The sequence below is a fragment of the Aquarana catesbeiana genome, linkage group LG02, assembly GCF_042186555.1.
Source record: "Aquarana catesbeiana isolate 2022-GZ linkage group LG02, ASM4218655v1, whole genome shotgun sequence".
Lineage (NCBI taxonomy): Eukaryota > Metazoa > Chordata > Amphibia > Anura > Ranidae > Aquarana > Aquarana catesbeiana.
This window is the reverse complement of record NC_133325.1, coordinates 5553470-5576747: the sequence shown is the minus strand read 5'-3', so window position 1 is coordinate 5576747 and position 23278 is coordinate 5553470. Positions and strand designations below refer to the sequence as shown.

General features: G+C 44.1%; 1 protein-coding gene across 1 annotated transcript in view; it reads right to left on the bottom strand.

Annotated features, from left to right (window-relative positions):
* The window catches only part of LOC141126606 (uncharacterized), a 757790-nt gene that overhangs the window by 657054 nt on the left and 77458 nt on the right, over positions 1–23278 (bottom strand). The window contains 1 exon segment of the mRNA XM_073612528.1: positions 8503–9510. Coding sequence (XP_073468629.1) covers positions 8503–9510 — 1008 coding nt within the window.

Below are 23278 nucleotides of genomic sequence, written 5' to 3'. Positions count from 1 at the left end.
GATTATGGTGTGGGGGAGGGGGGGATTATGGTGTGGGGGGGAGGAGGGATTATGGTGTCGGGGTTGTTTTTCAGGGGTTGGAATTGGCCCCTTAGTTCCAGTGAAGGGAACTCTTAAGGCGTCAGCATACCAAGATATTTTAGACAATTTCATGCTCCCAACTTTGTGGGAACAGTTTGGGGACAGCCCCTTCCCGTTCCAACATGACTGCGCACCAGTGCACAAAGCAAGGTTCATAAAGACATCCGTTACCCCTGTTTGGAGATCTCACTGGCACCTAAATGATTTGTGGCTCAAATTTGAACCTACTAAATCTCTTATGGGAAGCACATAAATCAGTCATTAGGGGCCTCCACATTCAAGAAGCATCCACCATCATGAAAGTTCATTTATCATCCCAACTCATTCTCCAACTCCAGATCTCAGAAACTAGATTGCAGGCCCATCCGGCACGCCTTACATTATAGAAAATTGTATATAGATAAAGTATGTAGATCTAAGTCAATTTAAAAAACACATTTACCGTGATATTTCTATGACAAAAGTAACAGAGCGAACTCGATTTAAGTGAAACAACTCAAAGACGGATCCTGCCAGGTCACACCACACACCATTAGGGATCATACTGGTTCCTCTCGATTTCTCCTGTTTACAGAGCTGATCAAAAGTGAAAGTGATTGAAAATTCCACATTTTGAGTTGTCAACAGAACAGGAATAGAGGGGGAATCTTCCAATGGGGACACTAGTTCTGGTGACACGTCGGGATTCCCTCACTTTAGAGGTTTTTCCTCTCACTTCCTGTATTGGCGATGGAACAGGAAGTGAAGGGAAATCACCCCAATGGGACACTGAGGACAAAAATAAAAAAACTGACAGGGGTTATAACCCTTCCTTACTTTATCCAAAATTTAAAAAAAGTTTTTGACCCTTCTATCATACAGGCAAACATCTACATTTATTTGCTAGAAAATGGCTTAGAACCTGCAAACATTATATATTTTTAAAGAAGAGACCATAGAGAATAAAATGGTGGGTTTTGCATATTTTTATGTCACGGGATATTTAAGCAGTTTTTTTTAATCACATTTTATTTGGAACAAATACACTTTAATGAGTTTTAGTGCAGACAAACACAAAATAATACCCACATTCCTGGTAAAATACAATAAATGATGTTAAGCGGAGTAAATAGATACCAAACATGTCAGGTTTTATAATTGCACACGCCCATGGAACTGCGTCAAACTGCAGTACCTAAAAATCTCCATAGGAGGCACATTAAAAGCCTTCAGAGGTCACCAGCTTAGAGTTGCACAGGAGGTCTGGAGGGAAATTTATTGCTCCGGCTCTGATGTTCGTGGTGATATCTCACATGTGTGGTGCGATCGCCGTTCACATGAGCAAAGGGGGTGGGGATGCTTTCATCTTTTTTTTTTTAATTTATAACCTTTTTTGGCCCAAAATCTGCATTTTTTCACTTATAAAGCAGAACTCCGGGAAAAACATTTTTTCATGTTCTCGTTGCTGATCTCCGACCTTTACCAACTATGCCATCCATGTTCTTCTGAGCTCTGTAGTTCCTCTGCAATAACCTGCTGATCTTGCTGATAAACCGTTATTGCCTGGTGATTTCCTGTTTGTAAGACCGCTGGCTGCTATTCCTCCTGTACTCCCAGCCAGCGGTCTTGTCACTGCCCACCTGTAGTTCTGTAAAGTGGGGAGAGGGACTTGTATTTCCGCCTGGCTCGCTGTAGTGGGCGGAGGGGGTCTCCCCGGTCTGTGCCGCCTATTAAGGTGGTGTCCTCCTCCTTTGCTCCCTGCTCCTCCCTGCAAGCACCTCCCCCATCCCCCACATCGCCACCGCCCACCCGCCATCTCTCTCCAGTGCAGAGCGGGGAGAATTACCACAGATCATCGGGATGACAGAGCGGATCTCGGGCTGACAGTTGTTGTTGGTGAAAACACCTCCCTGTACCAGCATTGGAACAGTGTGCTCTGCGCTGTCTATCACAATGCCGGTACAGGGAGGCGGGGCTGTACGGCGAGCGGTGATTTCACCAACAACAAATGTCAGCCCGAGATCCGCTCTGTCATTCCGATGTCATAATAAGTTGTGCCTTTTTAAGGACTGGTTTCCCGCACAGTAATTATTATTGAGTCATTTTTAACGAGGATATTCTTAAGATACAAAATCAATCTATATGACACAGTCTATGCATATGAAACTTATTCACGGAGACATGTGATCATACAAAATAGTTACATATATTGGTTGACAAAAACAAATGATCACATGAAATTAAGATACCGATTGCGCTACATGAACGTCTTGAAAATCAATAAAAACACTTGTAAAAATGGGCGTACCGTCCCTTTGACATAATACCACCATGATAACTTCTCGGTAGAATCAATAACCTTGTGAACTTGACAATGAAACAGAACGTCTGTATTTCACACGTCCAACCGTTACTATACTGCAGGTAAGTAAGTGGTTAACAATGTGAAATAAATTAGACGTTTGTTTTGGCAATAATTGTGGCAACTATGCAAAAAGAAAAGTATAATGAAAACTTGAATCTTTAGAGAAAAATCTACAAGGCGGTTATTGATTCGGGAGAACGATTATCAATTGTATAATATTCAATACTTCAATATTTGAGAGAACATACAAGATAAAATCAACATGACATAATTACCCATTCCAAAATGGCTACTGTTCCTATTGGCTGGTTACCGGAGTTAAGATGACTGCCATGACTTTCAAAATGGATACTCTTAAAGAGGATTTACTTCTTGCGACTTCCGAGTTCTAAGTATTAGGTGTTGAGGAATCTTCATGAATGTAAAGATATGTATTGATGCATGGTGCATGAGTGTCAGTCTGTCTGGGAGTGTGTGTATCTCCCAGTGTCCCCCCTCAGGGTGGATCCCTGACCTTCTTCCTGAGCTCTCCCCTTGAGCTTTCCTTTTTTTTTCTTTATGACATCTCACTTGCCTCTAAATACCATTTCAGATAATGAGACCATAAAAATTATAATGGCTCTGCCCCAAAAGGATGTGGCTTCTTTTCTATTGGTTAATGAAAAACTTAATCATTTACCTTTCCCAGAAATTTAGTGAGTTCAAATAATACCACCTTTAACCACCAGGTGTCTCACATGTGTTTTGTGTTTTTAAGTTAATACGTTCTATTTTCATGTGTATAATGATGAGAAGAGTATATACCTTTAAATATTCTGGTAATCGGTCTAATGTAAAATACACTCAGTATAAGTTTGATTAATCACCATTACATAATTTGGTTATATATATATGTTATATATATGTATCTCTATAAATGTATATCTATGAAAACTGGTCTATAAATAAAAGACACATGTTATATATACTAATCAAACTTACATAAAATGATTATCTATATGGATACCTGTATAATTCTGGTATCTCCAATGAATATTTGTTTATCTAAACATTCTTATATAGTTATAATTATAATGATATGTTTTTCATAATACTAATTCGTTTCTTAAAACACTTCTACTTATAAAATCACACTTTCATATATATTTTCTTTATACCAAAGTTGTTGGGTCCACAAATACTAAAATTATCATATGTCTCTGTGACCTCCATTACCATACATTATTTGAAATGACTTATAATAACCATATAGGTACTTATAAAATATTTCTGAATTGCACAAACTTCAAATCTTTCCCACCATGTGTTACATTGAACTTAGTTCAAGGGATGTTTAGATAGTTTAGCTCAGTTTGTCCAAATAGTTCCTAAAAATTCACACAATAGATTTTGTTGGCCAAGGTGTTGGCTATTTAAACAGTTCCTCACTCGAACACAATAGGTTTTGGATGGACACAAGTGTATTCTATGTGATAACAGTCTGTATCACCTTGTTCCTATGGTTGTAAGGGTAGTTTTTGTTTATCCACTAAAACCATGTAAATATCTCCTTGTTTTGTGACGGAGAACTACCATTGTTCCATCGAGTTTCTGTCTCAAGGTAGGCTTGTAAAACTTTAAGAGATGGTTGATGCATTAAGCTTTGTAAAGCGTATGAGTTCACCTATTTTGCATTAAATGGTTCCAAGAGGGGAACAGTTCAATTATTGCAAAATCACAGTTCATCTACTTTTTGAGGCCTGAGCAACTCTCATATTTCCGCCAGTAAATATAAAATGTATTTCTTCATGAATTCACAACACCAATGATCTCTAACTATCACTGTTCTGCACTGATGAGCACCGATAAGCTTCACTGATAAGCTGCACTGATACGGCTGCACTGATGGGCACTGATAAGCTTCACTGGTGAGACCAAACTGATGGGCACTGATAAGCTGCACTAATAAGGCTGCAGTGATGGGCACTGATAAGCTGCACTGATGGCCACTGATATGCTGCATTGGTGAGACCACACTGATAAGCTTCACTGATGAGCACTGATAAGCTGCACTGATGAGGCTGCACTGATGAACACTGATAAGCTGTACTGATGAGGCTGCAGTGATGAACACTGATAAGCTGCACTGATGAGGCTGCACTGATGAACACTAATAAGCTCCACTGATGAGGCTGCACTGATGAGCACCGGTAAGCTCCACTGATGAGCACTGATAAGCTGCACTGATACAGCGAAACTGATGAGGCTGCACTGATAAGCAGTGGCCACCATCCACTGCTTTACTGACACCGTCCTCTGCCAAATATCTGTAGGAGGGGTTTCCACCATCCCTGCAAAGTTTGCAGTCATTTTTTATGTCTTATTTTCAGCTTGATGTGTATTATATGTGACGTTACATATCACAGAGACCGATATTGTGCTAATATTGAAGTTTATTGAGATTTTCATACATTAGAGGGTTCCACCATTATTGATTAGTAAATTAAAGCTGCACTTTTTTGTTTTTTTTTCTCATGGTGACATTTACTTGTATCACACACTGATGTAAAGCAGCATGTCTCGGCTCTCTCTGTGGTGCGGATAGGGATGTGCTCCTATACATCATACAAGCACTGATTACTGATAGAAAGGTCTCAAAGCTGCATGAGGAGGAGGAATATTTCTAATACTGAATTAGAGCAGAGTACAGAGTGTATAATATATCATTATGGGATGTGTGTACAGTTCAGTAATGATTACATAAATCATGTAAGGGAAATATGTTGCTGTGTCTGGAGAGGAGATCACAGACATGCTTTACAGTTATAAGAATTTCCCCTCACTGTCTGTGTTGTGCTCAGCAGTGTGTCTACAGAATGAGGGGCGTGATTTATGGTGAAGTGGGCGTGTTCACATTTACATGTACAGGCCTCGTGTCCCCTCCCACATTCACTGCAATTTGCAAATGATGGGAAATGTAGTTCAATGACAGTGTAAAGAGAGGGGAGAGGATATGATGTCATCACTGTTCTAACAGATCCTCCCAGGCAGAATACAGGATACATTTTCAGAACTGACTTCCTGAAAATTCAATTTGACTTTTCTCTTCAATGAAAAGAATTTCACAAATGTAATAACTGTTTAGTGTTTTGTGTGTGGAGGGGGGGAGGAGGTGTACTAATGGGGGATTTTTTTCTGTTCTGCTTTAAAAATGCAAAAAGACCTCTGGCAGTAAAGGAGGTAAGGTGAGCTAGATGGGATGACTCTTCTGTGGTCACACTCTAAACATTAGAGCTCCCCCTAGCTGCAGCCTGGTAATAGCATTGCTAGGAGGTCTATTCATTGAGCTGCTCCATACTTCCCGTCTTTAACCACTTCCCACCCACCATATAGCAAAATGACAGCCAGGAAGTGGTTTCATTATCCTGACTGAGCGTCATGTGACATCCAGCAGGATAAGCCGCGACACACCGAATTCTGACACACCGCATCTCCGATCGAGGTAAAGAGCCTCTGATGAAGACTCTTTACCACGTGATCAGCTGTGTCCAATCACATCTAATCACAGTGTAAACAGGAAAAGCCGTGTATCGCACTGACAGGTGTGAGTAGAGGAGAGCCAATCGGCTGCTCTCCTAACAGGGGGGTCTGCACTGATTGATTATCAGTGCAGCCCCTCGAAGATGCCCACCCAGGACCACCAGGGATGCCCACCCATGGCCACCAAGTAAACCTACTAGAGCCCACCAGGGATGGCAATCATTGCTCATTAGGGATTGCACTCTGTGCCCATCAGTGATGCCTGCCAGCGCCTCTGATCAGTGCTGCATATCCGTGCCACCCATCAGTGCCACCTATACATGCACTCCAGTGCCACCTATCAGTCCCCCCCATCAGTGCTGCCTATCAATGCCGCCAATACATTCCGCATATAAGTGCCACCTCATCAGTGCCCATCAGTGCTGTATATCAGTGCCACCTATCAGTGCTGTATATCAGTGCCACCTATCAGTGCTGCCTATCAGTACCGCTGATACGTGCCCTCCAGTGCCACCTATGAGTGCCTATCAGTGCCGCATGTAAGTGCCACCTCATCTGTGCCAATCAGTGAAGGAGAAAACGTATTTATTTACAAACTTTTGTAACAGAAACAAAGAAAAACATTTTTTTTTTTCTTTTTTCAAAATTATCGCTCTTTTTTTATTTGTAGCACAAAAAATAAAAACTGCAGAAGTGATGAAATACCACCAATAGAAAGCTCTATTTGTGGGGAAAAAAATGTTGTTTGGGTACAGCGTCACACGACCGCGCAATTGTCATTGAAAATGTGAGAGCGCTGAAAGCTGAAAATTGGTCTGGGCAGGAAGGTGTATAAGTGTCCGGGATTGAAGTGGTTAAAAAAAAAAAACATCTCCTGACATTTAGGGGTCTCCTAGTAAAATCAGCACACAGTACACACATTACACATTGTTAGGTACATAGGTATCCCTTTCATTGCCCCTAGATGTCATCCCCTTCCCAGCCAGTGTCATTAGTACAGTGACAGTGTATAGTATTATCACTGATCTCTGTATTAGTGTCACTGGTGATGTCAGTGTCAGCTAGTCAGTGCCCACCCAGCGTCAGTTATTGTCAGATTGTCCACCACACTATCACTGATCACCACCATTAACGGTATAATAATAATAATAAAAAAATTCCAGTATATATCCCATACTTTGTAGATGCTATAAAACTTTCACACAAAACCAATTAATATACATTTATTGGGAATTTTTTTATTACCAAAGACAAGTAGCAAAATACATTTTGGACAAAATTTATGAAGTAATTTGATTTTTTTTTATTTATTCGATATGTATTATAGCAGAAAGTAAAAAAAAAATGTTCTCAACATTTTTTATTTGTATAAAATATAAATAAATATGTTAAAAATAACAATAATAATAATAATTATAATATATATATATTATGTAATAAAAAACTGTAAAAAAGTTTTGCATAACCACGCAATTCCCAGCGCTATTTCGCACAGCGCTAAATTCAAATAAAAATTGGCCTGGTCATGAAGGGCGAAAACCTTCCAGAGCTGAAGTGGTTAACAAAGTGATTTCCTATGATGGTCAGCTCCCTCTAGTGGCCATAATGAAGTATTTTTCGTAAAAGGCTTCACATCAGTAAAAATACAACAATACCGCACTGTGGTCACTAGAGGGAGCCAATGATCATAGGAAATCAATGTATGAGATAAAATATGGACAACATTCATCACAGCTGGGTGAATTCTTGTCATATTCATTCAACAATTTAAAAAAAAATGAGAACACTAAGTGTTTGCAAAGCTTACATCACATATCAATGAAAGGCAATGACTCCATTTTTCTATTTTAATCGTTTTTATTGGAAGTTTTCTTATTGAACAATCAGTTACAAAATACAAAGTGTTACAAATGACAAGTGACATTGTCCATCCTTGTTTAGATAGACATAGTACATTGACATGGAGTGATAAAACACAATATAAGTGGGATATTTGTGAGACAAGTCCTCTCTGTGTGCGGGCCAATAATAAAGGACATCCAGGGACTCACACCCCCTTCACACACTCACCACAAATATATCCCCCTGCTTCTTATATGATGGAGATCAGCCATGGAGTATATCTGAGGTGTATATCAGGGTGTACTTCTTCCCCACATGAGAGCTGTGATGTCCAGCAACATTCATATAGAAGACATTCCCCGCACTCAAGTCACTAATACACCTCAAGGGTTGTGTGGGATCCCTGATGTACAGGAAGACAGGACTTCAGTGAGGAACAATTCCCTCACTCAGGACAGGAGTACGGCTTCTCCCCCGTGTGAGATCTCTGATGTGTGGAAAGATCGGACTTGTCTGAAAAACATTTCCCGCACTCAGAACAGGAATGCAGCTTTTCACCCATGTGAGATCTCTGATGTGTGGAAAGATGGGACTTCTTTGAAAAACATTTCCCGCACTCAGGGCAGGAATACGGCTTCTCCCCTGTGTGAGATCTCTGATGTGTGGAAAGATTAGACTTGTCTGAAAAACATTTCCCGCACTCAGGACAGGAATACGGCTTCTCCCCCGTGTGAGATCTCTGATGTGTGGAAAGACTGGACTTCTGTGAAAAACATTTCCTGCACTCAGAACAGGAATATGGCTTCTCCCCCGTGTGAGATCTCTGATGTCTAGAAAGATTGCACTTCACTGAAAAACATTTCCCGCACTCAGGACAGGAATATGGCTTTTCCCCTGTGTGAGATCTCTGATGTAAGGAAAGATGGGACTTACTTGAAAAACATTTCCCGCACTCGGGACAGGAATACGGCTTCTCCCCTGTATGAGATCTCTGATGTTTGTAAAGATTGGACTTGTCTGAAAAACATTTCCCACACTCAGGACAGGAATACAACTTTTCCCCCGTGTGAGATCTCTCATGTGTGGAAAGTTTGCACTTGTCTAAAAAACATTTCCCGCACTCAGAACAGGAAAACGGCTTCTCCCCCGTGTGAGATCTCTGATGTCTAGAAAGATCGGACTTCAGTGAAAAACATTTCCCGCACTCAGAACAGGAATACGGCTTTTCCCCCGTGTGAGATCTCTGATGTAAGGAAAGATGGTACTTCCTTGAAAAACATTTCCCGCACTCAGGACAGGAATATGGCTTCTCCCCCGTGTGAGATCTCTGATGTCTAGAAAGATCGGACTTCAGTGAAAAACATTTCCCGCACTCAGAACAGGGATACGACTTCTCCCCCGTGTGAGATCTCTGATGTGTGGAAAGATTAGACTTCTGTGAAAAACATTTCCCGCACTCAGAACAGGAATACGGCTTTTCGGCCGTGTGAGATCTCTGATGTGTGGAAAGATGGGACTTCCTTGAAAAACATTTCCCGCACTCAGAACAGGGATACGACTTCTCCCCCGTGTGAGATCTCTGATGTGTGGAAAGATTAGACTTCTGTGAAAAACATTTCCCGCACTCAGGACAAGAATACGGCTTTTCTCCTGTATGACATCTTGTATGCTCATTAAGCCTGGATTCATAATGGAAACACTTCCCGCACTCAGTACAGGAAAATCTCTTCTCTGTTGGAAGGACGGCCCCGTCCCGCACTGTCTGAGGTTCCTCAGAGGAATACGATGGTCCATCTACACTGTGTGGTGCCGGATGGACATTTGAGGTAGTCGGGTTTTCTCCTGGACTATACTGTGTGATGTCCTCATCTTCTACTTTACAGTCTGGAGACAAAGTGAGACAATCCTCTGAGGTTTTCCTCATCTCCCGTCCATCTACTAAAATAGAAATACAAAGATTATTACTAGACATGAGCAGATTGGTTCCCCTAAACCAGGACTCCGCCCACATCAGTCAGCTTTGTCTCTGAGGATCTTACAATTCCCCCCGCAAGGTAACTAGTAAATGGGTCCTCTGATCTCCTACCAGTTCATTTCTTTATTCATGGACCTTAGTCAGAGAGTGAGGACACAACGAGAACTGTCTTTTATAGGAGTGACAGTGATGAGGAGATTATAGGACGAGTGTCCCCACCCCCTCTATCACTCATTGTCATCTTCCCAACACAAGAAGTCCTGAACTCCCTGATTTAGTCCATGATTTAGTCATGAATAACAGCGGGGCTGAGCCCCACCATAGGTTAGAGAGTGAGGATGGGGGGAGAACAACCAAGATGAAGACTGGACTGATCCTGAAGATCACCATCATTGGGTTATTGACTCCTCCCTCATTATCACTTTCTGTTTAAGGTTCCAAAGTTTGAGGATGTTATCACATTATATATGTTATATGTCATATGCATTGTCATGGTTGGTGGATGTCATGGATGGTGAATGTCATGGATGGTGAATGTCATGGTTGGTGGGTGTCATGGTTGATGGGTGTCATGGTTGATGGATGTCATGGTTGGTGGGTGTCATGGTTGGTTTGTGTCATGGTTGGTGGGTGTCATGGTTGGCGGGTGACATGGTTGGTGGGTGTCAATGGTTGGTGGGTGTCATGGTTGGTGGGTGACATGGTTGGTGGGTGTCATGGTTGGTGGGTGACATGGTTGTCATGGTTGGTGGATGTCATGGTTGGTGGGTGTCATGGTTGATGGGTGTCATGGTTGATGGATGTCATGGTTGGTGGGTGTCATGGTTGGCGGGTGACATGGTTGATGGGTGCATTGGTTGGTGGGTGTCATGGTTGGCATGGTTGGTGGGTGTCATGGTTGGTGGGTGTCATGGTTGATGGGTGTCATGGTTGATGGGTGTCGCACCTACCAAGCATAACCTTTTCAAGTGAATGAGGCCACTCTGCAAGTGCCCTGCAACCTTGTGCAGTACAGAAAGGAAGGGTTTAAAGCAGGCAGCATTGTTGCTTTCTCACCACTTGCTTTAACCCTTTGGACCTTACAGAAGCATGAAGTTGTGGGGCGCATGCAGAGTGCCCTTATTTACTTAAATGGGTTAAAATTGGCAGGCGGTACACTGCTGCTCTTCTGAAAAGCGATCCAAGTGTATTTGACAGGTGGTGAGGAGATGATATGTTGCCTCCTCACCACCTGATTTACACCCATGATTGCGGTGCAATGCACACTATTGTGACACAGTAGTATGGCAATTAGAAGTTTAAATCAGGTTTGAGGAGGTGACACTGGGCAATACTGTGCCCGCTGATCTTTGACTTCTCCCATGTTGTTCAGGTAGATCTCCTCCTCGTTAAGGTTGCCTACCCCTGCTATACAGACATATCCCTCCACCCCGCACTGCCAGCAAACAACAGAACTAGTAACCCCGGGAGAATTCCTCTGTCAGAGATCTCGCTAGATCCAGGTATGGGACAGAATGTAAGACACATACCTCAGATGTCTAAGACAAGCAACACCTATAGAGAAAATCAATATTTTACTACCAGCTGAACCCCCAGAATCTCCATAAATCCATCCTAGATACATGAACTGTGTCTGCAGCACAGAGAAGGAAGATTATCCGAGAGGAATACATGAATACAGAACGGGGAACACAGCTCAGGAAAGTGACCAGGGTATTACAGGCTGATATAACCCAGTCCCCACCCTACTCTGGACCAATAAGTGAGCAGTATGGATGGAAGAATGTATTTAGTGTTAATGACCCACCTGTGCTGATCTCTGTAGGAGTGTCCTCCTCTATAAATGTCCCCGTTATTCCATCCTCCTCCATAGACTGCTGATCATCCCTCACATGCATCTCTTCTTCTTCTGCTTTAACCTCAAATTCTATATCGGTTGGATCTCCACTCTAAATCAATAAAATGAGAGAAAATATAATCTGTAACATATAAGCTGTATTACTGTGACATCACATATATAATATCCACACATCCCCATCCATGTTCTAGATGCTCCATCCCACCAACATTGTAATAATGATTAATTGTGTGATCTTCCTGTGTGGAATCCTGTGAATACAGAGGATGGGAACATCTCTCTGGGGGGTTCATGTAGCTGGATGACTCCACCATGGTGTCCTGGTACACATCTTTGTGTTCTTTTAGAAACTTTGACTCCTCCATAATCCCATCCTCATCATCCTCCTCTTTTATCTCTTCTTTAACATCAGCTTCAGAATCACTGAGTTTTCCACTTTGAATATATAATAAAAATGACATCAATTATAATGTAGTAAGATCCCGGGCCCCCTTTGCTCTAATAAGAACCACCAGAGTTAGGCAGAGCTGACATCCTTCTATGCAGAATACGTTACGAGGCATGGTGGGTGCAAGATAAGGTAGATTAATGGGCTACATAGACTTCTTGAATGCAAAGAGATTTATTGTCTCTTGAACAGAACTGTGGGAGAGAGGGTTAGGCCAGGACACCCTTAGTAGTTGCAATGTTAATTGGCAGATTCAGAGACTTCTATAGGTAGACAGCCATGCAGAGAAAGACATCCAGCAAGACGCCACATCTGCACAAGTAGGACCACCATCTTCTATGGCAACAGTCTTATAACAGATTCTAACACAAGTTGTAATAAACTTCTTCACTTCCTCTACAATTTCCCCTTATAATTCTTCACTCCACTGAGCTCCCAGTCTCTCTCACTAGACTTGCTGATCCACTGCCACTGGATCCCCTGAGCTCGTCCAATCTTCTCACACAGTATCTTCCTCAAGCGTCACCCCCACCTCCCTGCTGGGTCCCTAGCTTGGCATTCACAGATACTCCTCAAGTGTCACCCCGCTGGCCGGCTCAGTCCCTGGCTTTACACACAAGGCTTCTCTGCAAGCATCACCTCCGCTGGCTGGGTCCCTGGCTTGGCACCTGCTGAAGTTTCCCAATTCTTCACCATCCCCAGTTGGTGAGAATGCTGTTCCAGTACTTGCTTCAGCTACTCACAGTGGTCCCTGGTAATAAGGTGGATGGTCCATTAGTGGTGACAGCTTCCCCTCTACCTCCGTCCACGACTGGTTCTCTGGCCGGCAGAACCGTCAATTCTGGTTGGACTGCAAGCCGCAGTCCCAACCCTTCACTGCTCTCTTGCTTCTTGATAGGCCCTCAGACAGCCTAGCAGCCAGACATCCCTGAGATAGGCTTCAGGCATTGGCCTAGCAGCCCGGGGCAGCACAACACACATCCAATCAGACAGCCATCCAGGTGGCACAGAACACTGATCACTTGACCTCACCCAAATAAATAGGCTCTCCAAGCAGGCCAAGGAATTCAAGAAAATTAATGCCCATTGGCTGAGACACCCCATCTATTCCTAACTTGTCCTTGCAATACCCTTGTCTTAAATAATGCCACCGGATATCCGGCCACCTAGTGACAGAAGAGAAAAGTGCAGCAATTCTAAAATTAGGGTGAGATCAATTGACCCCTAACAATTGGCCAAAGCAACTATCACTCGGCAAATAAATTTAGGAGCAACCCTGCCTAAACATCAGGGTGCTACATCCTCTCCCTGCCTAGGAAACTACATCTCAGAGTTTGCAGAAAAAAAATAATAATTTGAGCCCTCAAGCCTGAGAACGAATGTCCTGTCAAAAACTGGAATGGGTGGGGAATCAAGGAAAGGAATAATAATAACAGTAATACAAGGGGCGTACCACATGAAATAAACATATGTAACACATACATAAGCTATTGGTAGTTCTCAAAAGGCAGATAAATATCAGAGATTATGTGCAATTTATGTGTGGTATACCACCCAAACAACTGGGGGAATTTTGCGAACAGGCAAAAGTCTATGGGACCCAAAAATGAAAAATCGAAAGTGCTCATTTTAAAGGCTTATATGTAAGTTATTGTCATAAAAAGTGTTTGGGGACCCGGGTCCTGCCCCAGGGGACATGTAACTATGCAAAAAAAGGTTTTTTTTTTCAGGAGCAGTGATTTTAATAATGCTTAAAGTGATACAATTAAAATGAAATATTCCTTTAAATATTGTTCCTGGGTGGTGTCCTTAGTCTGCCTGTAAAGTAGCCCATCTTTCCCGTGTTTATAACAGTACCACAGCAAAATGACATTTCTAAAGGAAAAAATTTCATTTAAAATTGCTTGCGACTGTAATGTATTGTTGGGTTCCAGCAATATACATAAAAAGCACCCCCCCAGTCCATTACCAGGCCCTTTGGGTCTAGTATGAATATTAAGGGAACCCTGCACCAAAATTTAAAAAAAAAAATTGCGTGGGGGACCCCCCCAAAATCCAAACCAGGCCCTTCAGGTCTGGTATGGATTTTAAGGAGAACCCTGTGCCAAAATTTAAAAAAGTAAAATGAAGTGGGGATGCCCCCAAAATCCATACCAGACCCTTATCCGAGCATGCAACCTGAGAGGCCACAGGAAAAAGGGGGCGAGAGAGCGCCCACCTCCTGAACCGTACCAGGCCACATGCCGTTAACATGGGATTGTGCTTTGGGGTCCTCCCCAAAAGCACCTGGTTGTGGGGGTTTGCATAGTGGTTGTGGGGGTCTGTGGGTGGGGGGCTTATCAGAATCTGAAAGCATCCTTTAACAAGGGGACCCTCAGATTCCGCACCCCCTATGTGAATGGATATCGGGTACATTGTACCCCTACACATTCACCAAAAAAGTGTCAAAAAAGGAAAAATGACAATAAACAGTTTTGGACAATTCCTTTAGTAAACAAAAAAAAAAAATGTCCCGCGATGTAGATCCATCTTCTATCACAGCGCGGATGACCCGAGAAAAAAAAACAGAAAAACTTTGCCTCGATGGGAGGCTCCCGCTGACTGCAGCCTTTTTGCACTGACAGCTAGCTGAGGGCGGAGCCACCCAGTGACATAAGCAGGTGACCACGTCCCCTTCTGACGTGATGTGACGTCACGTTACGTCAGAGGCGGGGTCACCTGTTCACGTCACCGGGTGGCCCCGCCCTCAGCTATATAACAGCTGTCATCGCAAAAAGGCTGCAGACGCGGGGACGCCTCCGATGGAGGTGGAGTTTTTTGTTTTATGTTTTTTATTCTCAGGTTGTCGGCGCTGTGATTGAAAGTTACCCTATGGTATGTGGAGATTTCCCACACTGCCCTGGGCTGAAAGGTGCCTTAACCTGGCCATTAGGCCTTCTCACACCTAAGAGCTCACACCTCTGTTGTACATTGGTTGCGTGTGGAATAATGTGTTCATTAGTTTTAATTTTGCCAATGAAGCAGCCACACTCCTGAGGGTTTTTACCGGTTGAATTGGATATACCTTAGATATCAACTCATTCCCTTCACTATCAAACCCCAAAAAAGTTTGATTTCTTTCAGGAGAGGAGAGGGTCTGGATCCTACCCATGATGGGGAACTTGTCTTGCTCCTCATTTGTGGATAGCTGGTCCCTATTGTCTAGTGGGTCTGTGACCATGGTGCATTCTCGATCCTCCTGTGGCTCTGCAATTTATCCCATTGCCACAGGAAAAGTAGAATTAGGACCCATATCTTCACCTCCCCAGTACTCTTCACATTACTCTGTGTCCCCAATTTCATAGGCACAAGTAGGTGCCGTAGCATTAGCATGTTCACATCTGCTAGCCACAGCCGCCTGTCCTTTAAGAATTGAAATTGTTTGTAGCAACTGTGACTCTGTTTGCGTGCAATGTGTATGATCTATATATTTTCCTTAGTTTCCTGTAACTGATTTTGGATCACTTTGTATGCACTGGTTATGTGGTCCAGTTCAGTCTCAACTTTGGTTAGCATGTTTTCATATTGTACCACTTCTTTTTGAGCCAATTTGTAATTTTTAACACTTTCCTCCTGTGAGGCCTTAACCATTTGATTAAGGGTGGTTAAGGTTTGTACTTGGTTATGTAAAGCTGTATTCTCTTTTTCCCTCTCAGAAATTGTAATATTTTTATTATAGACTATATCTTCAAATTGCTGTATTTTAGCATTCATAGCCATGCAAGCCGAATACATGCCTGCTACAGATAAACCTTTGAGCTTTTTATCCTTTTTGGTTGTTTTAAATTGTTCTTCAAATAACTCCTGGACATAGGCCCAAGGCGATCCTTGTAATCTAGCATCACATGCAAATTCATTGCTCTTATGTTTAAGAGTTTAAGTTGCTACAAACTTTTCTAGACAGGACATGGCTGCCATTATCAACACATAATATGCACAATTTGTAAGCTAAATTAAGTTAAATGTTCCCCTGTACTATACAGTCACTTTGAGATTAGCGTATAGAAGGAGGGGAAAAAAACAACAGAAACTCAAATAGAATAAAATTGAGAAAATACAGTAAAGTGGAGAAAAAAGAAATAAATATATATATATTTTTTTTTAACTCTAAAAAAAAAACAATCTTTTAGATTACTGGAGACACACTCACAATATCCTGTAGTTTACCTTGTCTGAGCCTACACCCGCAAAACAATAGACCCGGGGGACAATAGGAACAATAGTAAGGTCACCAGGATCAAATAGGGTGGGTAGCCCTCTAGGTTTACAATAGAAAGGTAAACACAGCCGTGTTTACACCAATGTTAAACCAAATTCAGTTTAAAAAAAAAAAACGAATCTACCACAAACTCCGATTATCAAATTTTTGGTAGGGTTTATCCTTAAAAACAAATGTCAAGGTATAATCCAGTATGCTGAATGCACCTTATACCCTATAATAATAATCTTTCTCAGATATTAGCTTCAGCGTTCAGCAACAAGACTTCCACAGTTTTGTACTTTAACTGACAACAATGAGAATATTACTGCTTGTAAATTCCCACAGCTAAAACAAACAAACTACTCTCTTGTAGCTATTTTCACTGTCCTACACACAAATATTATGCCTTTAGTGGACACACCATTTAAATTAAAACAGAAAACTGTTGAACCTTTTCAACAAAACCAAGACCACGCTCAATCGGTGTCTTTCCAATGAAACCCATGTACTCACCATACAGCACACTCAAACACTGGTTAGAGAGAGCAATGAAGCTGGGTGAGCACAAAAGAAACAGGAAAAACAAAAGAAAATTTTTTAATTTTGGCGCTGGATTCTCCTTAATATCAATACCAGACCCAAAGAACCTGGTAATGGACTGAGGGACCCATGCCATTTTTTTCAATGATTTTTATGTATATTGCCGGGATCCAACAATACATTACAGCCGTGAGCAGTTTTAAATGACATTTTTTCCTTTACAAATTTTTTTTGCTGCTCTCATTCATAAAACTATGTACGGCCGCTATGTAAGCAGCCCTCCATAGTGTGGGGCGTGGACTCAGCCCCCTGAGCCATGATTGGCCAAAAGCACCCTGCCTTTGGCCAATCATGGCTCTCAAAGGAGAGCGTGCTGTGATTGGCCAAAGCACGCAGGTCATTCAGCAGATGCCAATGCACTGCAATCTCACAGTGCATTGATGATCTCCCCGTTCATTATGGGCCATTGCGCGGGTGCTCGAATTTACCGCGGAAACCCCAAAATTATATACATTCGGCAAACAGGCGAACATCAGGCTCATCCCTACTCCCGTCAGCCTGTGTGTACCCAGCTAAAGGCTCCATGCACACTGAAACTCATAAACGGACATTTTGGGGAGTTTGGGCGTTTTTTTTTAACAGCCCATAAACTCCCCTCTATGTTATCCTATGTGTCCATGCACACATGGACGTTTTTGGACATTTATCAGCAATGGAGTTCATGGGCTGTTTTCTGAACGCCCTAAAATCGTGTTCAGGAGCTGTTTTTCTGACCACAAAAAAACGCTTAAAAATGTTAAACGCTCATAAATGTTGATGAACTTCAAAAAAACGCTCAAAAACTTATCTCACCAGCGTTTAATGTTTTTGATTCATTGAAAAAATATATAAAAAAATAAAAAATTCTTAAAAAAAAAACACTAAAAAAAAATCTAACGCGGAAAAATGCTAAAAAAAGCTAATAAACGCTATTGCAAAAACGTTAAAAAAAGTTGAAAGACTCACTGCAAAGCTACTGTCATTTTTATAACGTTATTTTACCGTCCAGTGTGCACGGAGCCCAAGGCTGGACATACATTATACAATTATTTATTATGAGGTTTGAGTAAGCGCTGACTTAGCGTGAAACGCACCACCTTTCATGTTCCTGTCATACATAGTAGGTGAGGTTGAAAAAAGACACAAGTCCATCAAGTCCAACCTATGTGTGTGATTATGTGTCAGTATTACATTACATATCCCTGTATATTGCGGTCATTCAGGTGATTATCTAATAGTTTCTTGAAGCTATCAATGCTCCCCGCTGAGACCACCACCTGTGGAAGGGAATTCCACATCCTTGCCGCTCTTACAGTAAAGAACCCTCTACGTAGTTTAAGGTTAAACCTCTTTTCTTCTAATTGTAATGAGTGGCCACGAGTCTTATTAAACTCTCTTCTGCGAAAAAGTTTTATCCCTATTGTGGGGTCACCAGTACAGTATTTGTAAATTGAAATCATATCCCCTCTCAAGCGTCTCTTCTCCAGAGAGAATAAGTTCAGTGCTCGCAACCTTTCCTCATAACTAAGATCCTCCAGACCCTTTATTAGCTTTGTTGCCCTTCTTTGTACTCGCTCCATTTCCAGTACGTCCCTCCTGAGGACTGGTGCCCAGAACTGGACAGCATACTCCAGGTGCGGCCGGACCAGAGTCTTGTAGAGCGGGAGAATTATCGTTTTATCTCTGCAGTTGATCCCCCTTTTAATGCCAATATTCTGTTTGCTTTATTAGCAGCAGCTTGGCATTGCATGCCGTTGCTGAGCCTATCATCCACTAGGACCCCCAAGTCTTTTTCCATCCTAGATTCCCCCAGAGGTTCTCCCCCCAGTGTATAGATTGCATTCATATTTTTGCCACCCAAATGCATTATTTTACATTTTTCTACATTGAACCTCATTTGCCATGTAGTCGCCCACCCCATTAATTTGTTCAGGTCTTTTTGCAAGATTTCCACATCCTGCGGAGAAGTTATTGCCCTGCTTAACTTAGTATCGTCTGCAAATACAGAGATGGAACTGTTTATCCCATCCTCCAGGTCATTTATGAACAAATTAAATAGGATTGGTCCCAGCACAGAACCCTGGGGGACCCCACTACCCACCCCTGACCATTCTGAGTACTCCCCATTTATCACCACCCTCTGAACACGCCCTTGTAGCCAGTTTTCAATCCATGTACTCACCCTATGGTCCATGCCAACGCACCTTATTTTGTACAGTAAACGTTTATGGGGAACTGTGTCAAATGCTTTTGCAAAATCCAGATACACCACGTCTACGAGCCTTCCTTTATCTAGATGGCAACTCACCTCCTCATAGAAGGTTAATAGATTGGTTTGGCAAGAACGATTCTTCATGAATCCATGCTGATTACTGCTAATGATATCATTCTTATTACTAAAATCTTGTATATAGTCCCTTATCATCCCCTCCAAGAGTTTACATACTATTGATGTTAGGCTAACTGGTCTGTAATTCCCAGGGATGTTTTTTGGGCCCTTTTTAAATATTGGTGCTACATTGGCTTTTCTCCAATCAGCTGGTACCATTCCAGTCAATAGACTGTCTGTAAAAATTAGGAACAACGGTCTGGCAATCACCTGACTGAGTTCCCTAAGTACCCTCGGATGCAAGCCATCTGGTCCCGGTGATTTATTAATGTTAAGTTTCTCAAGTCTAATTTTAATTCCGTCCTCTGTTAACCATGTAGGTGCTTCCTGTGTTGTGTCATGAGGATAAACACTGCAGTTTTGGTTACTGAAGCCCCCCGATTCACTCGTGAAGACTGAGGAGAAGAATAAATTCAATACCTTCACCATCTCCCCATCCTTTGTAACCAGATGTCCTTCCTCATTCTTTATGGGGCCAATATGGTCTGTCCTCCCTTTTTTACTGTTTACATACTTAAAGAATTTCTTGGGATTTTTTTTGCTCTCCTCCGCTATGTGTCTTTCATGTTCTATCTTAGCCGTCCTAATTGCACCCTTACATTTCTTATTGCATTCTTTATAAAGTCTGAATGCTGTGGATGATCCCTCAACCTTGTATTTTTTGAAGGCCTTCTCCTTTGCGTTTATATGCATTTTTACATTGGAGTTAAGCCATCCAGGATGTTTGTTCGCTCTTTTAAATTTATTACCCAATGGGATACATTGGCTAATGCCCTTATTTAATATGCTCTTAAAGCAAACCCATCTCTCCTCTGTATTCTTTGTTCCTAATATTTTATCCCAATTTATGCCTTTTAGCAAGGTTTGTAGTTTAGGGAAGTTGGCTCTTTTGAAATTCAGTGTCTTTGTGTTCCCTTCATGTCTCCTATTTGTGTGCTTTATACTGAAACTAATTGACCTGTGATCGCTGTTACCTAAATTGCCCCGTATTTCCACATCTGTTATCAGGTCTGTATTGTTGGTAATCAGTAGATCTAGTAATGTGATGTGATTTTATTGCTTCAATAAAGATACCAAGGAGTGCAACAATATTGTGGATTTTGCATGTTACTGATACATTATACAATTTTCTTGTACAACTTTCCTCCGGATTTACCAAAACCATATAATATGAGGTGATACTCAAACACTTTCAGTTTGTATGCAGTCAGGCCGGCCCTTGCACTACATAGGTAAAGATTATCTAAAGAAATTGAACAAGAAAATTGTATAATGTGTGGCCAGCTTAATGGTTGGGGATCAGTCTAGTAATCAGCACACACTTCTGGGGTTCCTCAGACTCCCCTACAAGCTAGAAATCTTGTGTTACTCCCTCTTCCCACTATCCATGTACACCCCACACCAGACACACAACATGGGGGCCGGAGGGAAGTGGGGTGAACAGGGAGGCAGCTGGGGGAGAGGGAAGTAGACGGGGAAGTGGGGGGAGAGGGAAGTAGATGGGGAGGTGGAGGGAGAGGGAAGTAGACGGGGGTGGGGGGAGAGGGAAGTAGACGGTGAAGTGGGGGAGAGGGAAATAGATGGGGAAATGGGGGGAGAGGGAAGTAGACAGGGAAGTCAGGGGAGAGGGTGGTAGATGGGGAGGTGGGGGAGAGGGAAGTAGATGGGGAAGTGGGGGGAGAGGGAAGTAGACGGGGAAGAGGGAAGTAGACGGGGAGGTGGGGGGAGAGGGAAGTAGACGGGGAAGTGGGGGGAGAGGGAAGTAGACGGGGAAGTGGGGGGAGAGGGAAGTAGATGGGGAAGTGGGGGGAGAGGGAAGTAGACGGGGAGGTGGGGGGAGAGGGAAGTGGATAGGTAGTTGGGGGAGAGGGAAGTAGACGAGGAAGTGTGGGGAGAGGGAAGTAGATGGGGAAGTGGGGGGAGAGGGAAGTAGATGGGGAAGTGGGGGGAGAGGGAAGTAGACGAGGAAGTGCGCGGAGAGAGAAGTAGACGGGGAAGTGTGGGGATAGGGAAGTAGACGGGGAAGTGTGGGGATAGGGAAGTAGACGGGGAAGTGGGGGGAGAGGAAAGTAGACGGGGAGGTGTAGAGTGGGAAGTAGATGGGGAGGAGGGGGAGAGGGAAGTAGACAAGGAAGTGCGGGGAGAGGGAAGTAGATGGGGAAGTGGGGGGAGAGGGAAGTAGACAGGGAGGTGGGGGAGAGGTAAGTAGATGGGGAGGTGGTGGGAGAGGGAAGTAGATGGGGAGGTGGGGGAGAGGGAAGTAGATGGGGAGGTGGGGGAGAGGGAAGCAGACGAGGAAGTGGGGGGAGAGGGAAGTAGACGGGGAAGTGGGGGGGAGAGGGAGGTAGATGGGGAAGTGGGGGGAGAGGGAAGTAGACAGGGAGGTAGGGGGAGAGGCAAGTAGATGGGGAGGTGGGGGAGAGGGAAGTAGATGAGGAAGTAGGGGGGAGAGGGAGGGAGATGGGCAAGTGGGGGGAGAGGGATGTAGATGGGGAGGTGGGGGAGAGGGAAGTGGATGGTAAAGTGGGGGGAGAGGGAAGTAGATGGGGAGGTGGGGGAGAGGGAAGTAGACAGGGAGGTCGGGGGAGAGGGAAGTAGACGGGGAGGTGGGGGGAGAGGCAAGTAGACGGGGAAGTGGGGGGAGAGGGAAGTAGACAGGGAGGTGGGGGAGAGGGAAGTAGATAGGGAGGTGTAGAGTGGGAAGTAGATGGGGAGGAGGGGGAGAGGGAAGTAGATGAGGAAGTGCGGGGAGAGGGAAGTAGATGGGGAAGTGGGAGGAGAGGGAAGTAGACAGGGAGGTGAGCGGAGAGGGAAGTAGACGGGAAGTGGGGGGAGAGGGAAGTAGGCAGGGAGGTGGGAGGAGAGGGAAGTAGATGGGGAAATGGGGGGAGAGGGAAGTAGACGGGGAAGAGGGAAGTAGACGGGGAGGTGGGGGAGAGGGAAGTAGACGGGGAAATGTGGGGATAGGGAAGTAGACGAGGAAGTGCGCGGAGAGAGAAGTAGACGGGGAAGTGCGGGGATAGGGAAGTAGACGGGAAAGTGTGGGGATAGGGAAGTAGACGAGGAAGTGCGCGGAGAGAGAAGTAGACGGGGAAGTGCGGGGATAAGGAAGTAGACGGGAAAGTGTGGGGATAGGGAAGTAGACGGGAATTGCGGGGAGAGGGAAGTAGACGGGGGAAGTGGGGGGAGAGGAAAGTAGATGGGGAGGTGGGGGGAGAGGGAAGTAGATGGGGAGGTGGGGGAGAGGGAAGTAGACGAGGAAGTGGGGGGAGAGGGAAGAAGATGGGGAAGTGGGGGGAGAGGGAAGTAGACGGGGAAGTGGGGGGGAGAGGGAGGTAGATGGGGAAGTGGGGGGAGAGGGAAGTAGACAGGGAGGTGGGGGGAGAGGCAAGTAGATGGGGAGGTGGGGGAGAGGGAAGTAGATGAGGAAGTAGGGGGGAGAGGGAGGGAGATGGGCAAGTGGGGGGAGAGGGATGTAGATGGGGAGGTGGGGGAGAGGAAAGTGGATGGTAAAGTGGGGGGAGAGGAAAGTAGATGGGGAGGTGGGGGAGAGGGAAGTAGACAGGGAGGTCGGGGGAGAGGGAAGTAGACGGGGAGGTGGGGGGAGAGGCAAGTAGACCGGGAAGTGGGGGGAGAGGGAAGTAGGACAGGGTGGTGGGGGAGAGGGAAGTAGACAGGGAGGTGTAGAGTGGGAAGTAGATGGGGAGGAGGGGGAGAGGGAAGTAGATGAGGAAGTGCGGGGAGAGGGAAGTAGATGGGGAAGTGGGGGGAGAGGGAAGTAGACAGGGAAGTGGGAGGAGAGGGAAGTAGACAGGGAGGTGAGCGGAGAGGGAAGTAGACGGGGAAGTGGGGGGAGAGGGAAGTAGGCAGGGAGGTGGGAGGAGAGGGAAGTAGACGGGGAAATGGGGGGAGAGGGAAGTAGACGGGGAAGAGAGAAGTAGACGGGGAGGTGGGGGGAGAGGGAAGTAGACGGGGAAATGTGGGGATAGGGAATTAGACGAGG